Genomic DNA, 22,517 nt, shown 5'->3' with positions numbered 1-22,517 from the left:
AAGAATTCCTGTATGGGCTCCAAGGAGAAAAAAATGGTTAGTTTGCGAAAAGGGAGCTGTAGCCTTTGTTGCCCAATCTGTGTTTCTAGATTCTGTGCTAGACCTTTTGATGTTGATTTACATGCACAGTTAGGAGAATCAGTAACTGAGACAGTCTGTGAGTCACCTGGGATGTTTGCTTTGTGGAGACACTGTCTCAGCTCACAAGAGGTTTCTATTAGTCAGATCTATTCTTTATAAACTTCTGTTGGTCGCCATATTTTTTCGATCTCTGCAGACATATAAAATTAACCACATCCCCTTTAACTACTACCAGCTTCCCTTCACCTGTCAACACATCCTTACATTGCTTGGTCTAGTCCCTCGGTCTTTTTTTTTTTTAATAATCTAGTGTCTCTTGGGTGCTGTTGTTCGCCAACATTAAGAATATTGAGAACCAGACCCTACAATCATCACCACAACAGCCATTCTAGCCAGAAGCTTGGCACCACCTGAGATCAGCATTGACAAATGGACGGATGATCATCAGGGTTTGGTGTGTCTTTGACAAGGGTCTGGCCAGCTGTGCGCCACCTTAAGGGACTAGTGCTGTTTTCTCTAGGCAGATTGAGAACCATGTGCAGCTTTACTAAGGAAGAGTTTGGTTGTCACATCCTCCATGAAGGCTTTACTGCCAAGGACATTCTACAACAGGAAAAAAAAATGTTTCTTCCCCTGAGGATAGGAATTATTTCTATGTTATAGATGTTGAAGACATTCTAAAGCAGCATCTGAGGTGGCTGAAAGCTCTGGCCCTGTGACTCCCTTTCACACACACAAATGAAAGAACAGCAGAGCCCTAGCTCCAAGTGCTAAAGATTTTGAGTGCACAAGCAAGACTGAGACACAGTTGGTGTAGAGGCTTGTGTGCCTCCAGAGAGCATTCCATATGCAAATCCTTGTAAACCAGTGTCTCAAGTCAAGTATGCTGCCAGTAATGGAGTTCGCAGTAGGATTTTTGACAATGAAATCAATGAAGAGTCACCAGACCACATCTAAAGGCAAAGTTGTTTTTGCAGATGGACGTTGACACTTCCAAAGCATTTTGTTGCCTCAATGTCAAGTTTGGTGCCAACTCAACAGCAGCAGGCTTCTCATGGAACAGGCAAAAGAGCTAAAGTCTGACATCATTGGCCTCAGCTTCCATGAGGGCAGTGGATGTACTGACCCTGAGACCTTCATGCAGGAAGCGTCAGATGCCCGCTGTGTCTTTTACATGGGCACAGAAGTTGGTGTCAACATGTATATGCTTGATATTGGTGGTGGCTATCCTGGATCTGAAGATGCCAAGCTTAAATTTGAAGGGAACACAGTGTAAGACACCCAGCTCTGGATGAGCACTTATCATCAGACTCTGGAGTGAGAACCATAACTGAGCCGGGCAGATACTGTGTCTCCTCTACTTTCACACTTGCAGTTGACATCATTGCCCAGTGAAAGTGTGGAAGGAGCAGCCCGGCTCCGATGATGAAGAGGAGTCAATGAGCAAACCTTCATGTATTATGTGAATGGTGGAGAGTGTATGCATCATTTAACTGCATTCCTTATGATCATGCACATAGGAAGGCCCTGATGCAGAAGTAGGACTCACCCAGCATATGGGGAAAATCATGAAGGGTACCCAACTGGTCCCTACAGAGCTGCATCTTTTGTGACTCAATTGTTCATTTGACTTTAAAACTAAGATAACTAGTGAATCTCCCCTTTAAGTTTTTCTGGAGCAATCTAATGCCCAGCATGGCAGAATTTATTGTGTTACAATATTCTCAAACCCATCTTTATCAGAATCAGCCAACAGAATGTCATCCATATAATGGTAACTGAGAGATCGAGGGAATAGCTTACGAATAATTGCAAATGGTTGTTACACAAAAATATGAAAAGTTGGGCTCTTTGACCTTTCCTTTGGAAGTCCTTTCCAGTTGTATCTCTTTAGTGGATGACTTATTCAAAGTAGGTGTGGAGAAAGCCAAACTTTCCCTTTTCCTTGCAAGTGTATCGAGAAGAGCAATCTTTCAAGCCATTTGTTATTATAGGCCATGATTGGTAGCAAAAGTGTAAAGTAGTCCAAGCTATAAATGACCCCTTCCATTAACTATCTTAACTTGAACTGCTCTTAAACCCCTTATCCTCCATTTACCTGATTTCCTTTTACACCTAACACAGAAAAATTCCACAGGCTCATAGACTCTTACATGTTGAGACTACAACTGTTCATGAAGCTGCAATTTGTCTTTTCTTATGTGCCACTGCTCTTGGCACAAAGGTTGGTTTGATAACCATTTTAGGAGCAAGGCTGCTGGTTTTTGAACTTGTGCTCTGTTGCCTGTATCAATCCTTTGCCAGGAGCAATAACCATATCGCCCCAATTTCATCATTTGCTGTCCCTGGAATTGCAGGGTTATTATTTTGATACCCAATTATTGTAAAACATCCCTTCCCCATAAGTTTATGTATACGTCACCCATATAAGGTCTCAATTTCTCTTTTTGCTCTTCTGGTCCCACATAGGGAATCCAATGGACACCATCCTATTCGTGATAATTTACCAATTCCTATAAATTGCATCAAAACCTGAAGTGGCCAATCTGGATCCCAAGACTTTTGGGAAAGTAAACTAACATCAGCTCCTGTATGTACCAACCCTTCTATGCCCACACCCGTATTTGGACAATCTGGGTCTCTGATCATAGACCTGTTTAACAAAGCCCCTGTTCATTCCGCAGGAGTGGCCTTTCTCCTGATATAGGTAAATAACTGAGCAATTTTATCTCCTTTCTAACCTTTAGAAGTTTTTATTTATTTTGCTTGATCCACATCTACTGTACCTGGATACACCACAAATATTTCAGAAGTGAATCCACATCTTCCCAAGATTATTCCCACTGTCCCTGAAGGTAAGGGACCATCCACACCAGTGGTTAACTTACAACATTTGACTTTTGGGGATAATGAAAGAGGGATCTGTGGCCAGATCCAAAGCTACACTTTTTCTGCAGCCATGTATAAGATCAGAAATACCTAATTTTCTTGCCTGCTTCGTACCTCCTGAATTCCGAAAAGGAAAATGACTCGAATTGTTTGCTGAGGGGCCTCTAACTGACAATGCTGCCTGTAGTTTTACAATCACTACCACCTCAGCCCAGGACTGCAGCCAATGCTACCAGCCCCTCCTGCCTTTTCTCTTCTTCTACCATGCTTAGCTCTGGGATTGGCTGCTGCCAACCCTAACCTGGTCTCTTTCTATAGTCGTCACTTCTCTGAGGTTCTCGCCACCAGCTTGCCTCTGAGACCTTTGAATCTATGGATAAAAGACACAGGAGTGGAGACATAGCTCAAGTGTTAAGAGCACTGACTGCTCTTCCAGAAGTCTGACTTCAATTTTCTGCTCGCACATGGTGGCTCACAACTCTCTGTAAAGGGATTTGATGACCTCTTCTGGTGTGTCTGAAGACTGCGACAGTGTACTCACATGTAATAAAGCTTAAAACAAAAGACTTTATAACTTGCCAATTGGGCCCAGTTGTTATGCAAAGATGAGGCAGGCCTTCCAGGTGGGAGTTACCAGTTTATTATCTGTGTCTCCTCTTGCTCTAAACTTGAGGCTTGTTCCACCATCTCCTGCCAAATATCTTTGACGACCCGCCCAAGGCTGCAGACCCTATCTTTCCCAGAGCCTTTCCATGATTATTGTTGGTATTCTGTCCAAGCTCTACCACCACAGGTACCTCAGAACAGTCAGGTATGCTCTGTCCCACAGTTGCCTGGCAACAGCCAGATGTGCCTGACACTATATAAGGGGCTGCGTGCCCTCTCTTACTTCTTACTCTTTGTTCTTCACTGCTCTTTCCTCCTTCCAAGTCATCCCTTCTCTGGCCCATGTCCAGTGGCCTTTCTGCTCTTGTCTTCTCTGATTAAAGTTCTCCATGTGGAACCATTGTGGCTGGGTGTGCTGTCTGGGCACAGTTCGAGATTCCAACATTGATTCGAGATCCGGGATTGAACCAGAAACCCTCACATTGGTGCCATGACTCAGATATCACACACCCCCCTTGTGCCTGTGCTGCCTCTGCTCTTCCCAGCCCCTTGTCTCCCTGAGGCATTGGGCACCTGGTAGTGAAAGCACGGGGAGCAGGGCAGGGGAGCTCCTTCCCTTCCAGTCTGTTTCTTTCCCCTTTTCATCATGGGGTACATTCCCAGTCTCATTCACCCAGCCTGAACCTTGTTCTTTGGGTGCCACCTGTAGGCATAAATGTTTTGAAACCTACTCTTAAGCGCTCCTCTAGCCCACTACAGAGCAGGGGTAGTGGAAGAGAAAAGTTATTAGGATGTGGGGAAGTGGACCTGCTCATCAGTAGTTCTCCGGATTGAGTACCATCTCCCTTGGCAGCTGTTCGGTCCTAGAGCAAACACCAAACAGGACTCAGCAGCTGCAGACCAGACCTCTAGGCAGGCAGAAAACAGGCTTGAACCAGTAGGCACAGTACACTATTGTCAGCAAGTAGACACCAGGCAGCTGTACTTCAATCCTAAAGAAACCACCAGGCTGGCCACCGACCTGAGGTTAGGCCACAGAGGTGACAAACTGCTGTGGGAACCTCACAAGCAGTTCTTGGGAGAGCTTCTCTCCATGGCAGCTTTATCACAGGTTGAGCTCAACCACGCTATGTAATGTGGAGAAATACATGCAGTATCTTTACTGAGGATTGGAGAGGTGGAGCAAACCAATGCTCAGGGCTCATCTCCCAGTCTGAGGGGTCAGATTTATACTCCTTCATCAAGTGTCCTCTCACTGTCTTCTACAGCCAAACATTCTTTCACCAGTGTCTGCATCAGGACAACTTTGACATGTTTGCTTTAGCAAGACATCCCTCACAGGTGTGCCGCAGAAATCATTTGGCAAAATTAACTTCCCAAATAACTAGAGGTTTCCATTTCATATCCCCCTTTCTCTTGAAGAATTGTCCTTTTCCAATCATTAGCAATCTAAAGAATGAAAATTATTGTAAAAACATCACATTTTCAATAAATGTCATAGGTAGGCTTTAGTCAAACAATTAACAAAACATTTCTATATGCAATATTCAAAACAATATAAATTTGAGTTTATGTTAGAATTATTGTATATTGAAAGAAATTTAAATCAATATTCAGTGATTAAACACAGATGTTACATTCCTCTCAGTAGAAAATTACTGAACAAAAATTCCTGAAATTTCTAGCATACGGTAATTCCAAAAAAAGATTTTAGATGTCTGTCAATCTCTGATCATAATCAGTAACAGCCTTCCAGCCTAGATAACAATTATACCGCATCTAATGACCCAACCTGTCCACCCCACCTTGAGGGACTAGGGCAACAAACTTCATAAAACTGCTGCCTGTTGAATTGGGGTGAACAATTCCTGCATGGGTCCCAAAGGGGGCAAGGGTTAGTTTGAGAAAAGGTAGCTGTAGCATTTGTTGCCCAATCTGTTCTTCTGGTTTCTGTCCTAGCCCTTTTGAGGTTTATTTGTATGCACAGTTAGGAGAAATCAGTAACTGAGACAGTCTGTGAATCACCTGGGCTTTTTACTTTGTGAAGACCCTGTCTCAGGTAAAAACAGGTTTTCCCTACTCAGAGAAAATGTTTACAAGGTTTTGTTGGTAGCCATGTTTTTCCTTCTCTGTAGATACATAAGCATAGCCACATACCCTTAATATTATTGCAGGTTTCCATACTAACGTTGTTTCATTTTCGCCAACATTAACACTGCTGAGGGTCAGAACCTGCAGACATCACCAACAGCCACCCTAGCCAGAAGCTTGGTGCCACCTTGAATCAGCTTCTGCAAATGGCCAGATGATCCTCAGGGTTTGGTGTTGTCCTCACCACTGGTCTGACCAGCTGAGGCCCAGTGTTTTTTCTGTAGGCATATCAAGGAACATGAGCAGGTTTACTAAGGAAAAGCTCGATTGTTATATCCTCAGTGAAGGCTTTACTGCCAAGGACATTCTACACCAATTGAGAGGAGGAGGAGGAGGAGGAGGAGGAGGAGGAGGAGGAGGAGGAGGAGGAGGAGGAGGAGGAATAGGAGGAGGAGGAGGAGCAGGAGCAGGAGCAGGAGGAAAAGAAGAAGAATTAGAAGAGTTAGAAGAATTAGAAGAGTTAGAAGAAGAAGAAGAAGAGTTAGAAGAAGAAGAAGTAGAAGAAGAGGAAGAAGAAGAAGAAGAAGAAGAAGAAGAAGAAGAAGAAGAAGAAGACATAGAAGAAGACAATGAGGAAGATGATGAAGAAGAAGAAGACGATGTAGAAGAAGAGGAGGAGGAGGAGGAAGAGGAGGAGCAAGAGGGGGAGGAGGAGGAGGAGGAGGAGGAGGAAGAAGAAGAAGAAGAAGAAGAAGAAGAAGAAGAAGAAGAAGAAGAAGAAGAAGAAGTTTCTTCCCCTGACAATAAAGATGCTTTCTATATTGCAGAACTCAAAGACATTCTAAAGCAGCATCTGACATGACTAAAAGCTCTTACCCTGTTACTCCCTCACAGACAGGTAGAATGACAGCTGAACTCTAGCTGGAAATTCTACAGGATTTGACTGTGCAAGCAAGACTGAAATACAATTGGTGTACAGGATTGGGGTGGCTCCAGAGCATTACCTATGCAAATCCTTGTAAACAAGTGTCTCAAATCAAGTATGCCACCAGTAATGGAGTCCACATTAGGACTTTTGACAGTGAAATTGAATTGATGCAAGTCACCAGAGCACAGACAAAGGCAAAGTTGGTTTTGCAGTTAGACATTGACACTTCCAAAGCATTTTGTCCCCTCAATGTTAAATTTGGTGTCTCACTCAAAACCAGCAGGCTTCTCATGGAAAAGGCAAAGGAGATAAAGAGTGACATCATTGGCATCAGCTTCCATGCGGGCAGTGGATGTACTGCCCCTGAGACCTTCTTGCAGGCACTGACAGATGCCAGTTGTGTCGTTCCCATGGGCACAAAAGTTGTTGTCAGCATGTATCTGCTTGATATTGGTGGTGGCTCTCCTGTATCAGAAGATACAACATGTAATTTTAAGCACTACGAAATTTTGAGAACATGGGTGCATCCACCATTGCTCCTGCTTCTACTTTCAATGGACTCCAGAGGACAAACATCTATTCTTTATTCTCACCGCCAATGTGGTTACTCATGCAGGAGATACAGAGCCATGGCTTCCCTCCAGAGGTGGATGAGCAGGATGTTGGCTCTTTTCCCATTTCTTGCCTCCAGGAGAGCAGGAAGGACCCTCACCCTACAGCCTGTGCCTCTGCTACTATCAATGTGTAGATGCCATCCTTGTAGCTCTTTCCTGCCTGTTTATTTTGAATTCAGGCATTTGGGGGATCATTTAACTGATTTACTGCTGGTTTGGAATCTCTTTGTGTTGGCGCCTGCACCGAAAGTGTATGAATATCGGGTGTAGGTCTGCGGGATTGAAATAAATCAAGTACACAGGTCATCCGTTTTCAGCGAGTGCCTCCAAGGCTTTACTGAGATCTCCTTATATACCCAAGGCAAAAGCCTTGGAAAACAACAAGGCAGGTGAAAACCCCCAACCAGGAAAACAGGAAAAGTCTATGTGGTGAAAGTTCCGGCCCAATCAGGGGCATAAACAACTTCTTAACAACAACAAGCAGGAAGGCTCAGTGGGGAGGAAGGGTGCCATGGAGAATCCCAGCCCCAAATCAGGGGCTAAGAGCAGCTCCCAGAGCAGCTCCCAAGGGTGTAAACAATTTCTTGCTATGGCAGGCTAAAAGGCTCAGCGAGGGGGGAGGGAAACACCAAGGTAGGGCCCAACATCTTTGTAAGAGTAGAGTTGGCACCAATGCAGTATGGAAAGCTAGGAAATGGGGTCACACTTTGAAAGACCCCCGGAGAGGACCTTTCCCTCAGGAGGAGTCCCAAGCGCCCAATGACCGAGCCGAGTCCACTCGGATGCAATCAGCAAGAGGGTTTATTGGAAAACACAGGTACCTGCGGGCACACAGTCTCTTCGGAGAACTTGCGCGCCCTGCAGCTCCAGCATGGGGCTTTTATAGGGATTGGGGAAGCAGAAGCGGGCGTACAGAAGCAGATGCATAGTTACGGGGATTGGTGGATTCAAACGAGGCACATAGACATGTTCACATATGATTGGTTATTTCACATGATGAGGTAATAAGGTATAGCTACACACATTGGCAGGTTTGGGGCGTCCTGGATGTCGGGGGCTGGGGGCTTATCTCTTCCTGCCAGGTGGCCTGTGAGTCAGATCCGGTACTCCTGGTCTGTTCTGCATTCCTTTCCTTTTATGGTCTGTTAGTTCTAGCGGCAGGGCGGGGCTGCCTGGACTTGCTTTTCACAGTGTTTAGTCCTGAGTTGAAACATACTCTTTTAACTTCATATTTTTAAACCTTAAATCTGTATAATTTTCCTTTCAACTTAAATGTTTAAAGTATCCATAGGAACACAGTGTTTTATATGGACTTTTATTTACTTTTCAGACATGATACGATTGAGTGCCCCCCAGCTGCTGAGCAAGCATTTGTAGCTTGTACATTGGCAGAATGCACCAAAAGCTTATGTTGTGACCTGTTGTTGTAAAAATATAAAAAATTAAAAAAAAAGTACAAGGTTGTCTTTTATCCTGCTAGATCCGGCACCGTGGTGCCCCAAGAAATCTGCGAGATATCCTGGGAGAAACACATCCCAACTCTGTGGTGGCCCAGACCAGCCGCCCCACATTCTATTACACTTAAATCTACACCTGAAAGACCACACAACACAATAACCTTTGACCCAATTGGTCTGTTATCATTGTCCATCGAAACATACAAAGCCCAGTACCATCCATCCCATAAGAACATTAATAACAACCTGTAAACACACAGAGCAGAATCTTGAAGTCACCTGCCATGGCTTCTCTCCCTCTCTCTCCTTGCTCCTCTCTCTCCTTTCCATCCCAGTCTCCACCTCTTCCTTCAAACCTTTCTCCCGCCTCTCCTTCCATCGCACCCAATGACAGGCCTCCTTCTATCCTGTCCCTGACTCTCACCTGTATTTTACAAATTCAATGGAGATAAGGTTCTGGTGAAGTCACCTGAATCCTGTGTTCTTGACTGTCCTTGAAGAAGTGGAATTAGCATCAAAATAAAGATAACTCCAGGGCAAACCACAACAGAGATAATTTTGAAAATAAAGAATCTTGGAAAAAACCCCTGAGAGTTAACAATGCATTATTTATTCTGTCCTTGGGTTGTTTTTTTTTTTTTTTATGTGTTTGTTTGTTTGTCCGTTTTTACTTTCTTTTTTTATTTAATGGGCATCTCTTTTGATGGTACAATTGACTCTTTCTAGAATAACTTGTCCCATGGGATTATATGGTATATTGTAACAGGTTTTATATTCTTATATGCTAGGAATTGTTGCACCTTATTGGATAAGATCTTGTAGTGGCTATTCCTGATTGTTAACTTGATTATATCTGGAATGAACTAAAATCCAGAACAGGAAGGCTCACCTTTGATCCTGATCTTGAGGCTGGGAGATACAAGTTTCTGGCCTGGATCTTGGTATGGAGATCTGCAGGCAAAGTGGCTATGAATCCCAGGAACTTAAGGCAAAGAGATCTCTGAATCAAAGGTCAACTGGGACAAAGCAAGTCCCAGAGCCATGGGAGGTGGTACACACCTTTAATCTGGGACGGACCTTTAATCCGGTACACACCTTTAATCTGGGACACACCTCCTGCTGGAGACCTACACGAGGACACTGGAAGGAGCAAAGAGTCTGTCTCTTGTTGCCTGCCTGCCTCCTGGGAGGAAGCCATTGCTAGATCCTTGGACTTCCATTCACAGCTGCTGCTGCTGATCGTGGTTGGTGAGTTAGACTGTAAGTCATCAAACAATTCTCTTACTGTGTAGAGACTACCAATAAGTTCTGTGACTCTAGAGAAACCTCATTAAGTCAATATGTGAGAGCATCTTCACTTTTAATTTGTGCAGGCATCTCCGTAATTGCAGAACATTGAGATCTGCAGGGGCTAGGAACTAGGATAGAGGAAGGGGGCGAGATCACCATGGCAGGGAAGAAGAGCAGACACATACAGGCCTGCCTCAGTCTACTTGCCTAGTCATTGGTTGTTGGCTCTTTGTTGATCAATCAAAAACCATCTGGGGATGAAGATCTTTAGCATTTGGACACTCAGATTCCCATTTTTGGAGGCAGGATTAATTTAAAGCATTAGCATCAATCCCCCAAAACTTAGGACATTCTATTATTTGTCTTGTTAAGGGATGGAAGTTTTGTTCTTTAAACCTTTCCCATAAACATGTCTCTCAAGAAAATTTGAGAATTCTAAATCTGTTTCCTATTAGTAATTTGTCCATTTCATCATTTCCTTGAGCCAATGAACCAGGCACCCTGTATAAGTAAACCAAGTATGGGACTCCTGGGAGTTGTAGTATCAATTCAAGTTTAGGCTAGAATTCTCCAAAGAGTTCTTACAGATGGATCTCTACACGCTGCTGGGCTTTAGAATGTCTTTGAGATCTGCAATACATAAAGCATCTTTATTGTCAGGGGAAGAAACAACTTTCTTCTTCTTCTTCTTCTTCTTCTTCTTCTTCTTCTTCTTCTTCTTCTTCTTCTTCTTCTTCTTCCTCCTCCTCCTCCTCCTCCTCCTCCTCCTCCTCCTCCTCCTCCTCCTCCTCCTCCTCCTGCTGCTGCTGCTCCTTCTCCTCTTCCTGCTCCTTCTCCTCCTCCACCTCATTCTTCTTTCTTCTTCTTGGTGTAGAATATCCTTGGCAGTAAAGCCTTCATTGAGGAAATAGCAATCAAGCTTTTCCCTAGTAAAGCTGCTCACGGTTCTTGATATGCCTACAGAGAAAAAGCACTGGGCCACAGCTGGTCAGACCAGTGGTGAGGACATCACCAAACTCTGAGGATCATCTGGCCATTTGCAGAAGCTGATTCAAGGTGGCACCAAGCTTCTGACTAGGGTGGCTGTTGGTGATGTCTGCAGGTTCTGACCCTCAGTGTTCTTAATGTTGGTGAAAATGAAACGACTTTAGTATGGAAACCTGCAAAAATATTAAGGGGATGTGGCTATGCTTATGTATCTACAGAGAAGGAAAAACAAGGCTACCAACAAAACCTTGTAAACATTTTCTCTGAGTACGGAAAACCTGCAGACATCACCAACAGCCACCCTAGCCCATTACCAAGCAGCTGGTCTTTAGTAACAGTTATTCCACTTGTTAATCACAAGGGCTGGTTCTGACTTCACTTCTGACAGCCAGCTCCGCAACTCTTGACAGTTGCATTCCCCACTATGCATTGACTGCCTTCTTTCTGGAAAGTACCAATTAAGAACCTCCTTATACTTGTGTAAAAGCCTCAGGAGGACATCTCAGGAGTAAGCCCCCTTGGGACTCACCCTCCTTCTTGCATGTCCACTTAAGCTTTAGTTTGGGGGTTCCTTTGCCTTCTCTATTTTCTGTTCTTCCTCTCAGCCTCTGTTCTCAGTCCTGGCGGGTCTGCTCCTGGATCAGCCTTTGCTGCTCTTCCAACTGAAGGGAACCCTCTTCTCGAAATTGAGCAATCTCCTGTTCTAGTGTGGTGGTGCTCCTGCTCTCCTCCTCTTCCTCAGTACCCTGGGCCTGGGCCTGCCACTCCCTGGCCTCCTGGTCGAGCTTCAGTTTCTTCCTGTTCTCCTCAAGTCTCTGGGTCCTTTCTGTGGCCCGCTTCCTGGCTTTCCTTTCCTTGTCATAAGCAGCCCTGGCTGCAGCATCAGTCAGAACCTCCAAGGCGTGGGACAGCAGGTGGAAGAGTTCACCTGCTCTGGGGTTATCTGGATTTTTGTCTGGGTGGCAGGAGAGTGCTTTTTGTCTATAGGCCTTCTTCACCTCTGTGTTTGCCACCTTCTCTTCGACACCCAGCAGTGTGTACAGATCCATCTGTAAGAGCTCTTTGGTCACCGTCATGATTCTACCCTAAACCTGCATTGATACAACTCCCAGGAGTCCTGTACATGATTTTCTTATACAGGGTACTTGGTTCATTGTCTCAAGGAAATCATAGTGGTTGGGTGTGTTCTGTCCAGACATGGGCCAAGATTTGAAAAGCTAACATGAGTTCCGAATCACAGGATTGAACCAGGAACTCTCACATTGGTGCCATGACTCAAATGCACCTCGTGAGGATTTTGATATTCCCGAACCCATGTGGCCTGGCACCCCTGCCCTACTGCCACCGAACTCTGGAGCAGAGGATAGGCCTTCCTCACCACATGTCTGTTGTCTGCAGTTGGAACCATCCTGGGCTACCCTGGGCTTGTGGCAGGGAACCATTGTAAAGATGGATGGAACTGTGCACTCCCAGGACAAAGTCACATTGCCCTAGAATTGCAGTGCAAGCCTCTTGGGCGCACATGACCCGAGATTGCTACTGAGGGTCCTGATGTTGAGCACTGCCTTTACACCTGCTGCCACTTCTGTGTGCATCACGGAGATTAAATCACCGCTGCTGTCTCACCAGCTAAGCCATCAGACCACCAACACCTTAGATCCTGATCTTGAGGCTGGGAGATATAGGTTTCTGGCCTGGATTTTGGTATGAAGATCTTGAGGCAAAGTGACTATGAATCCCAGGAGCTTAAGGCAAAGAGATCTGAGTTCAAGGTCACCTGGGACAAAGCAAGCCCCAGAGCCAGGTGTGGTGGTACACACCTTTAATCTGGGACATACCTTCTGCTGGAGACTTACATAAGGACATTTTCGGAAGGAAAGAGTCTGTCCTTTGTTGCCTGCCTGCCTCCTGGGAGGAAGCCAGTGCTAGATCCTAGATTCACAGCTGCTGCTGCTGATCATTGTTGGGGAGTTAGACTACAGACTGTAAGTCATTAACCAATTCTCTTAGTATGTAGAGACTACCAATAAGTTCTGTGACTCTAGAAAAACCTCACTAAGACAATATGTGAGAGCATTTTCACTTTTAATTTGTGCAGGCATCTCCATAATTGCAGAACTTTGAGATATGCAGGGGCTAGGAACTAGGACAGAAGAAGGGGGGGGGGGGAGATCACCATGGCAGGGAAGAAGAGCAGACACATACAGTCCTGCCTCAGTCTACCGGCCTAGTCATTGCCTGTTGGCTCTTTGTTGATCAATCAAAAACCTTTTAGGGTTGAGGATCTTTAGCATTTGGACACTCAGATTCCCAATTTGAGGAGCAGGATTGATTCATTTAAAGAACTAGCCCCAATCACCCAAAACGTAGGACATTGTATTATTTGTCTTGTTAAGTGTCATGCCCACCTCGGCCAGCAAGGAAGATGCAACACTGTCGGATTCTTCTCAACAGCCTTTATTTCAGGAACACCTCATTGTTGATACGGGGGACCCCGAGCAACAAAGGCACTCGCCTTATATACAAAACAGACTATGGCTGTATATTTGTCCTCTAGGGATTGGTGGAGCATGAAATACCTTATTAGCAGGAAGATCACCCTGGCCTTGTAGATGCCGGAGGTATGCCAACACATGCACTGTACGGTTGTTTACCACAAACAACCACCGTATGTCAGCGCCATCTTTTTATCTATATGTGCCACTCCCTACAACTCCCCCTTTTTTGTTTTATAAAAAAAACATTAGATAGAAGTAGTGGTCTGAGAGACATCAGACATACCTCACAGAGTGCCCAGCTCGGCCATGGCGAGCCAGTCTTGCAGTTAGGACTGCACCCCAATGGCGAGAAATGAACTGATGCTGTAACACACCGTTCTGGGCTATACGTGTGTGTTTATTGGGGGAGAAACTGGGCAGAGGAGCATTTGACCAGCCTGTATGTTTAAACGGGGTGTAGCCACCTCTGTCTATGACTTGTCTAGATCAGGGTGTCACATCAATATTGCCATTGCTCATGTCTTAAGTCGTACATCTAGGAGTCTTGGTCTTGCCCGTCATTGGGTTACCCTATTGCCACCAGGCCCCTTGTCTTAGGTTGGTCCAAGCCCGAGGAAAGTTGCCCGTCTCTGGATAGAATGGCTTCACATGATCATGACAAAAATGATCTAGGGCGAACTCTTAATTTTTTAAAGAGGGCAGCCATATGTTGGGAGACGCACCATTTTCAATGGCGACCATAGCCTGGCAAACAATCGCTTTGTGTCTAGCATGTTCTCGTTGTAAACGGCAGAAGAGCCATAGACATACTCCACATCCCAAGAGGACAATGGCCCCCCAGGCAAACATGCCAGCCCATTCCTTAAAAAAGGAAAAAGCATTAGTAATCCATGAGGTGAAATCTCCAAACATGATGGGTTCCAATCTAGTGTTGTTAAGGACAGCAATTTGCATCAGCAATTGTCTCGATAGTTGCTCTGCTTTCATGGACCAGTTTCCTTTCAGGTAATTCGAGATTTCTTTGCCCTGTTGAGAATACTGAGAAAAATTAGCTTGCAAATGAGTAATGCATAAACCTCTAAGGGAGGAAACACAGGACAGCTGTGTCATATGATATAATGCTTCAATTTGTTCTTGGATTAAATCTATCCATTGATTAGCTAATAGAAAGCCAGATGCCAAGTGGGTAAGACTCTACGATAGGTAGAGTTATCTAGTGTGTGATTGCCTTGCCCCGGCCATGATGGAAAACTATAATTATGCATCATAATTAAAGTTGCGATGTTCAGATCAGCGGAATTATCGACTGATGTGTCTCTGCTGCCTGAAGAGGCTCCTTGGGTAACTTGTCTCAAAGCAGCCAGGATGGCCCCAGTGCCCATAGCACTACTGCTCATAGGATCTAACCAATTAGCCAATGTGGTCCTTCGCAGCCATATAGAAGGCTGGGAGGAATTTTTAAGAGTAAAACATAATGTACGCAACAAGGAAAGACTAGTGGCAGTATACCGTTGGGGCAATTCTCCATTTTGCACTATACAGGGAACATCACGCAAACAGGAGGTGGAGAAAAAAGTTGGCAAAACAGTAGAATTGCTATGAACTGGCATAGGTACTGGCCAGGATCTGGCAATAGCCCACAGCGTGAGTGAATCAACCTGGATTACCATTCCCAGCAATAATAGAGTGTGTAGTTCTATCATCAGGAGGAGCAGGAGGTAGTTTGCGAGTCAAATGCTCAGGTACTCAGATTGGATTGTCTTGATTCTGTGGAAAAACACAAACAGCTCCCCTAGATCTCTAAAGCATGGGATCTGGGCCATACAATTCACCAGTTAAGACATCTTTTCACTTTACTTCTGTATTAGTCATAGGTGTAGTAGCAGTATGGCAATCCGCAGCAGAGCGGCCATGTGCATCCAAAATTAAGAAATTTAGAGCTAGAGTCTGTTGCTGTAAAAATATATAAAATAGAAAAGAGTATTTGTTTTTACCCCGCTAGGTCCTCACTGTGGTGCCCCAAGATATCTGCTAGATATCTTGGCGGAAGCACAGCCTAGCTGCCGCACACTTTCCTACACTCAAACCCTCACATAAAAGAACAAAGAACACAATAATCTTAGATCCAATTGGTAAGATATAATTGCCCACTCAAACATGAAAAGCCCGGTACCATCCATCCCTTGAGAACATTAATAACAACCTGTAAATACACAGAGCAGAATCTTTTTTTTTTATTTTTTTTATTTATTTATTTTTTTTTATTATTAACTTGAGTATTTCTTATATACATTTCGAGTGTTGTTCCCTTTCCCGGTTTCTGGGCAAACATCCCCCTCCCCCCTCCCCTTCCTTATGGGTGTTCCCCTCCCAACCCTCCCCCCTTGCTGCCCTCTCCCCAACAGTCTAGTTCACTGGGGGTCAGTCTTAGCAGGACCCAGGGCTTCCCCTTCCACTGGTGCTCTTACTAGGATATTCATTGCTACCTATGAGGTCAGAGTCCAGGGTCAGTCCATGTATAGTCTTTGGGTAGTGGCTTAGTCCCTGGAAGCTCTGGTTGGTTGGCATTGTTGTACATATGGGTTCTCGAGCTCCTTCAAGCTCTTCCAGTTCTTTCTCTGATTCCTTCAACAGGGGTCCTATTCTCAGTTCAGTGGTTTGCTGCTGGCATTCGCCTCTGTATTTGCTGTATTCTGGCTGTGTCTCTCAGGAGCGATCTGCATTCACATTTTGATCATCCGTCTTGAGTTTCATTTGTTCTAGGCATCTAGGGTAATTCAAGCATTTGGGCTAATAGCCACTTATCAATGAGTACATACCATGTATGTCTTTCTGTGATTGGGTTAGCTCACTCAGGATGATATTTTCCAGTTCCAACCATTTGCCTACGAATTTCATAAAGTCATTGTTTTTGATAGCTGAGTAATATTCCATTGCGTAGATGTACCACATTTTCTGTATCCATTCCTCTGTTGAAGGGCATCTGGGTTCTTTCCAGCTTCTGGCTATTATAAATAAGGCTGCGATGAACATAGTGGAGCACGTGTCTTTTTTATATGTTGGGGCATCTTTTGGGTATATGCCCAAGAGAGGTATAGCTGGATCCTCAGGCAGTTCAATGTCCAATTTTCTGAGGAACCTCCAGACTGATTTCCAGAATGGTTGTACCAGTCTGCAACCCCACCAACAATGGAGGAGTGTTCCTCTTTCTCCACATCCTCGCCAGCATTTGCTTTCACCTGAGTTTTTGATCTTAGCCATTCTCACTGGTGTGAGGTGAAATCTCAGGGTTGTTTTGATTTGCATTTCCCTTATGACTAAAGATGTTGAACATTTCTTTTGGTGTTTCTCGGCCATTCGGCATTCCTCAGCTGTGAATTCTTTGTTTAGCTCTGAACCCCATTTTTTAATAGGGTTATTTGTCTACCTGCGGCCTAACTCCACGAGGACTAAGAGAACAATTTCTTCTCTTGTTCGTTGAACAGGAAGCGAAGATGTCGGAACGGAAAGTTTTAAACAAATACTACCCACCTGACTTTGACCCATCGAAGATCCCGAAACTCAAGCTACCCAAGGACCGGCAGTACGTGGTGCGGCTGATGGCCCCATTCAACATGAGGTGTAAGACATGTGGAGAATACGTCTACAAGGGGAAGAAGTTCAATGCACGAAAGGAAACAGTCCAGAATGAGGCATACCTGGGCTTGCCAATCTTCCGTTTCTATATCAAGTGCACACGCTGCTTGGCCGAGATCACCTTCAAGACAGACCCAGAGAACACAGACTACACCATGGAGCATGGGGCCACGCGCAACTTCCAGGCTGAGAAGCTTCTGGAGCAGGAGGAAAAGCGCATGCAGAAGGAGCGTGAGGACGAGGAGCTGAACAACCCCATGAAGGTCCTAGAGAACCGTACAAAGGACTCTAAGCTGGAGATGGAAGTGCTAGAGAACCTACAAGAGCTAAAAGACCTGAACCAGCGGCAGGCCCACGTGGACTTTGAGGCCATGCTGCTGCAACACCGCCTATCTCAGGAGCAGTGGCAACAGCAGCAGGAAGAGGAAGACAAGCGTGAGACTGTGGCCTTGCTGGAGGAGGCTCGTTATCGAAGGCTTCTGGATGACTCTGACTCAGAGGATGAGGCTCCACCTTCCCGACCACAGGCAGCTGCAAGACCCAACCCCACAGCCATCCTTGATGAGGTACCAAAGACCAAGAGGAAGGCAGAGGGCCTGTGCAGGAAAGCCCAGTTGGCAGGCTTGGTTATACCAAAGAAGGCAAAGACGGAAGCCAACCGGGGTTCAGAGCAGGTCCAGGTGCCCACCACTGGTGCCCCCGAGAGCAGGAAGGTGGCCAACCCTGTACCCCAGACACCTGGTGCCTCCTCCCTGAGCCAGCTCGGTGCATATGGGGACAGTGAGGACAGTGACAGCTGAGCATCAGTGATGCCCACCATGGCATCATAGACCAAGAAATGAAGATGGTATCAAGCAAACACCTTCAGCCAAGCCTCAGGACCATTCTACCATGGGTCCTGGCAGGGTGTGGAGAAGCAATGTCCCCAGGCACCCCAGGACAGACAGCCTGGTCCACTCCTTCAGTCCTTGAGTTGTGTGAAGCCTGTTGACTGATCCCTTCCTGCAGCAGATCTGAACATTGTCTGACATAGGATGGGGGCAGGGACCCTGGGCAGCATCTGCCAACCATACACAAGGCCTGGGGCTCCACCCACATGCAACACAGTAGTACTGTAAAAAACAAGAAGAATAGAAAATCAGCTGAAGCTTTTGGACCGGAAGACAGTGGAGACAAAATGAACAGGACTCCAAAGGACTTGTCCAGGATTCCACAGTGACTCAGAAGCAAGCCCCATTGGGCTGACCAATGTCCTGACCAATCTGTGGCCCACTGTGTGCCAGTTCACAACATTCAGTGTCCAGTGTGGAGGAAAGTGACCCATCCCAGTAAATGCAGCACCCAAGAGCTGGACATAGAATCTGAGTACAAAGCCATCGTTGGCTATAAGGCTTTCATGGCACAACCCAGGCCTGTATAAAACTCGGAACACTTGTTTGCTACTTTCAAACAAGAACACCAAAGTCTGGTTGCAACAGGAACTTCACAATCGAAAAAGCTTAAAATGTAACCTGGGCCTTGGCTTGTCAACCTCAATACAGCAAACTTTTGACAGCCCCTCACTGTGGAATGACACTACAGACATTTCACACCTGCACGGAGCCATATTGGATTTGGGCCTAGCCGCTTTTTGACTGCATGGTTCAAAGTGACTCTGGGCTGTTTTGCCACAGAGACTCACCCCTAAGATGACTGCCATAAGTCTTAAGACTGTTGGACAAAGCCTCTCCCATGAATTTACGGCACAGGAAGATAACATTCAAGGGATGCCTTAGCTCCCTTAGCAGATACCAGTTATCTCCTCAGTCAACACCCAGTGTCTCCACCACCTGACCTCATCGCCTGACTTCTTTGCCTCCAGCTATCACTGGCTATACCCTCATCTCCCCCTCCTTCATATTTCACAAAGGTCACTCCCCCTACCTGAAAGTCTTAAAAGCTGTAACGTTCTTCCCAATAAACGAGACCTTGACAACAGAACTTTTGCTTGGTCTCCTTCTTCTCTTCACCCCCATTTTGGCCCACAGGTAGAAAGCCTCTTTGGGACCCTGAATAACTGGGTCCCCGCTGACGGGGACACACACCTAATATAAAGCTGGTGGGAGCAACACCACTATACCCTAAGAGACTGGTTCTCCCTCAAAACTGTCACTGCTGAACAGGTAAGAGTGTTCACAGCAGGGTTGGGGGAGGGGGTCAAGCAAATGTCACTCCACAGCCTGGAAATCCTAATCTTCCTTTAATAAGAGTTAACCTCCTCCAAAGGGTACATTCCCAGTCTTTTTCATCATGGGTACATTCCCAGTCTCATTCACCAAGCCTAAGCATTGTTCTCTGCTTGGCTCTTCTTTCCAAGCATTTCAAATTCTAGTCACAAACTCTACGTGCATAGTCAAGTCTGTCATCTTTTCTAGCAGAAGAGAATTGAGTGAACTTTGAGTTTTCAGCTTTCACTCCAAACTTCCAGAATAGTTTATGAACATACAAAGCAAAATCAAAAATCCCCTTCAGTTACACAGTAGGATAGCACCCAGCAACTGTAGCTGCCATTTTATCCACTTCCTTCAGTAACATTGCTCACCCCTGAGAATCTACAGTTTCCTCTACCACATTAGGAGCAGAGTTACCCATTATGTCTAAGGCACATTGGGTGCCACCTGTAGGCATAAGTGTTTTGAAACCTACTCTTAAGCTCTCCTTCAGCCCACCACAGAGCAGGCGTAGTGGCAGAGAAAAGTTATTAGGATGTGGGGAAGTGGACCTGCCCAGCAGTAGTTCTCTGGATTGAGCTCCTTCTCCTTGGGCAGCTGTTCAATCCCAGAGGAAACACCAAACAGGACTCAGCAGCCGCAGACCAGTCCTCTAGGCAGGCAGAAAACAGGCTCAAACCAGCAGCAACAGTCCAGTCCTGTCAGCAAGCAGTCACCAGGCAGCTGTACTTCAATCCTGAAGAAACCACCAGCCTGGCCACCAACCTGAGGTCAGGCCCCAGAAGTGACAAGCTGCTGCAGGACCCTCACAAGCAGTTCTTGGGCAAGCTTCTCTCCATGGCAGCTTTATCACAAGTGGAGCTCAACAACGCTATGTAAGGGGAACCAATACATGCAGTGTCTTTACTGAAGAATGGACAGGTGGAGCAAACCAAAGCTCAGGGCTCATCTCCCACAGTCTGTGGGGTCAGATTTACACTCCTTCATCAGGAGCCCTTTCACTGTCTGCTATATCCAAACATCCCTTCACCTGTGTCTGCTTCAGGAAAAGTCTATGACGTGTTTCCTTAGCAAGACATCCTTTTACCTGTGTGCCTGAGCAAATCATTTGGCAAAATGACCTAGAAATTTCCTCTTCATATCTCCCTCTTTCTTTAAGAATTGTCCCTTTTTTCCTATCATTAGTGATCAAACGCAATGGGAATTAACGTAAAAACCATCATATTTTCAGTAAAAGCCACATGTATAGAATAGACAAATACTTAACAAAACCTCATGGTTGTATCAATATACAGTATTTAAAGAACCACCTTAGGTTCCTATCAATATACGGTACTTCAGAACAATTTAAAATTTCCATCAAAATATAATGCAAACAAAAACTTAAATAACTTTGCATATATAATGGTAAGACAAAAATCTGAAATTTCTAAGAACATAATTAAAAAATACATTAAATTTCTAATATATAATAATTCAAATAAAATGATTTTTAAATGTTTATCAATCCCTGGTCATAACCAATAATAACCTTTCATCCTAGATAACAATTATATCACATTAAATGACCAAACCTATACACCCCACATTAAGTGACTAGGGCGACGATCTTCATAAAACTGCTTCCTGCTAAATTGAACCATTCCTGTATGGGCCCCAAGGGAGAAAAAAATGGTTAGTTTGGGAAAAGGTAGCTGTAGCATTGGTTGCCCAATCTGTCTTTCTAGTTTCTGTGCTAGCCTTTTTGAAGTTGATTTGCATGTACAGGTAGAAGAATCATTAACTGACAGTCAGATCTATTAGTCAGATTTCTATTAGTCAGATCTAAACTTTAAAAGGTTCTGTTCGTACCCATAGCTTTTCAATTCTGTATATACAGAAGCATAAACACATCCCCTGGATACTATTACTGGGTTCCCTTCCCATGTCAACACATCCTTGCATTGCTTGGCCTAGTTACTCATGTTTCTCAATAACCTCTTCGAGGTGTTGTTCCATTTTCACCAACATTAAGAATATTGAGGGTCAGACCCTGCAGACATCACCAACAGCCACCCTAGCCAGAAGCTCGGCGCCACCTCGGATCAGCATCAGCAAATGGCTGCATGATCCTCAGGGTCTGGTGCAGTCCTCACCTTGGGTCTGTCCAACAGTGACCCAGTGCTGTTTTCCGCAGGCATATCAAGAACCATGAGCAGCTTTACTAAGGAAAACTTTGGTTGCCATATCCTTGAGGAAGGCTTTACTGCCAAGGACATTCTACAGCAAAAGAAAAAAAGAAAAAAAAGAAAAAAAAAAAAAGAACTCTTCCCTGACAATAAGGAAGCTTTCTATATATCAGACCTCAAAGAGATTCTGAAGCAGCCTCTGAGATGGTTAAAAGCTCTTGCCTTGTGACTCCCTTCCACAGACAAGTGGAACGACAGCAGTGCACTAGCTGCAAGTGGGAGAGGATTTGACTGTGCAAGCAAGAGTGGCATTCAGTTGGTGTAGAGGCTTGGGTGCCTCCAGAGAGCATTACCTATGCAAATCCTTGTAAACAAGTGTCTCAAGTCAAGTATGCCTCCACTGATGGAGTCCACATTAGGACCTTGTCAGTGAAATTGAATTAATCAAAGTCACCAGAGCACATCCAAAGGCAAAGTTGGTTTTACATATGGACGTTGACACTTCCAGAGCCTTTTGTCACCTCAATGTCAAGTTTGGTGCCACACTTAAAACCAGCAGGCTTCTCATGGAACAGGCAAAAGACCATCAGCTTCCATGAGGGCAGTAGATGTACTGACCCTGAGACCTTCATGCAGGCAGCATCACACACCCGCTGTGTCTTTGACATGGAATGAGAAGTTGGTTTCAGCATGGATCTGCTTGAAATTGGTGGTGGCTCTCCTGGATCTGAAGATACAAAGCTTAAATTTGAAGGGAACACAGTGTAATCCACCCAGCTGTGGACGAGCACTTGCCATCCGACTCTGGAGTGAGAACCATAGCTGAGCCGGGCAGATACTGTGTCTCCTCTGCTTTCACAGTTGCAGTCGACATCATTGCCCAGTAAAAGTGTGGAAGGAGCAGCCTGTTCTGATGATGAAGAGGAGTCAATGACCAAGCCTTCATGTATTCTGTGAATGGTGGAGAGTGTATGGATCATTTACCTGCATTCCTTATGATCATGCACATAGGAAGGCCTAGGACAGAAGATTTACTCATCCAGCATCTGGGGACAATCATGA

General features: G+C 45.2%; 1 protein-coding gene and 4 pseudogenes across 1 annotated transcript; 4 read left to right on the top strand and 1 right to left on the bottom strand.

Annotated features, from left to right (window-relative positions):
* Window positions 1-952: 952 nt before the first annotated feature.
* LOC134479410 (ornithine decarboxylase-like) lies at window positions 953-1,965 on the top strand (annotated as a pseudogene).
* A 3,483-nt stretch (window positions 1,966-5,448) lies between these two features.
* Window positions 5,449-7,343, top strand: LOC134479153 (ornithine decarboxylase-like; annotated as a pseudogene).
* Window positions 7,344-11,365: 4,022 nt separating this feature from the next.
* Window positions 11,366-12,021, bottom strand: LOC134479288 (dnaJ homolog subfamily C member 17-like; annotated as a pseudogene).
* A 4,862-nt stretch (window positions 12,022-16,883) lies between these two features.
* LOC134479427 (splicing factor YJU2-like) lies at window positions 16,884-18,586 on the top strand. The gene has a single exon (XM_063262782.1). It carries the CDS (start codon window positions 16,936-16,938, stop codon window positions 17,875-17,877), a length of 942 nt encoding a protein of 313 aa, XP_063118852.1. The 5' UTR covers window positions 16,884-16,935; the 3' UTR covers window positions 17,878-18,586.
* Window positions 18,587-20,886: 2,300 nt separating this feature from the next.
* Window positions 20,887-22,517, top strand: LOC134479152 (ornithine decarboxylase-like; annotated as a pseudogene).

This window comes from Rattus norvegicus, chromosome 6, assembly GCF_036323735.1.
Source record: "Rattus norvegicus strain BN/NHsdMcwi chromosome 6, GRCr8, whole genome shotgun sequence".
NCBI lineage: Eukaryota > Metazoa > Chordata > Mammalia > Rodentia > Muridae > Rattus > Rattus norvegicus.
This window is presented reverse-complemented; position numbering and strand designations above follow the sequence as displayed.

Bases quoted from the DNA above. Each gene is read 5' to 3' on its own strand.
- LOC134479427 (XM_063262782.1), top strand. From the start codon at position 16,936: ATGTCGGAACGGAAAGTTTTAAACAAATACTACCCACCTGACTTTGAC.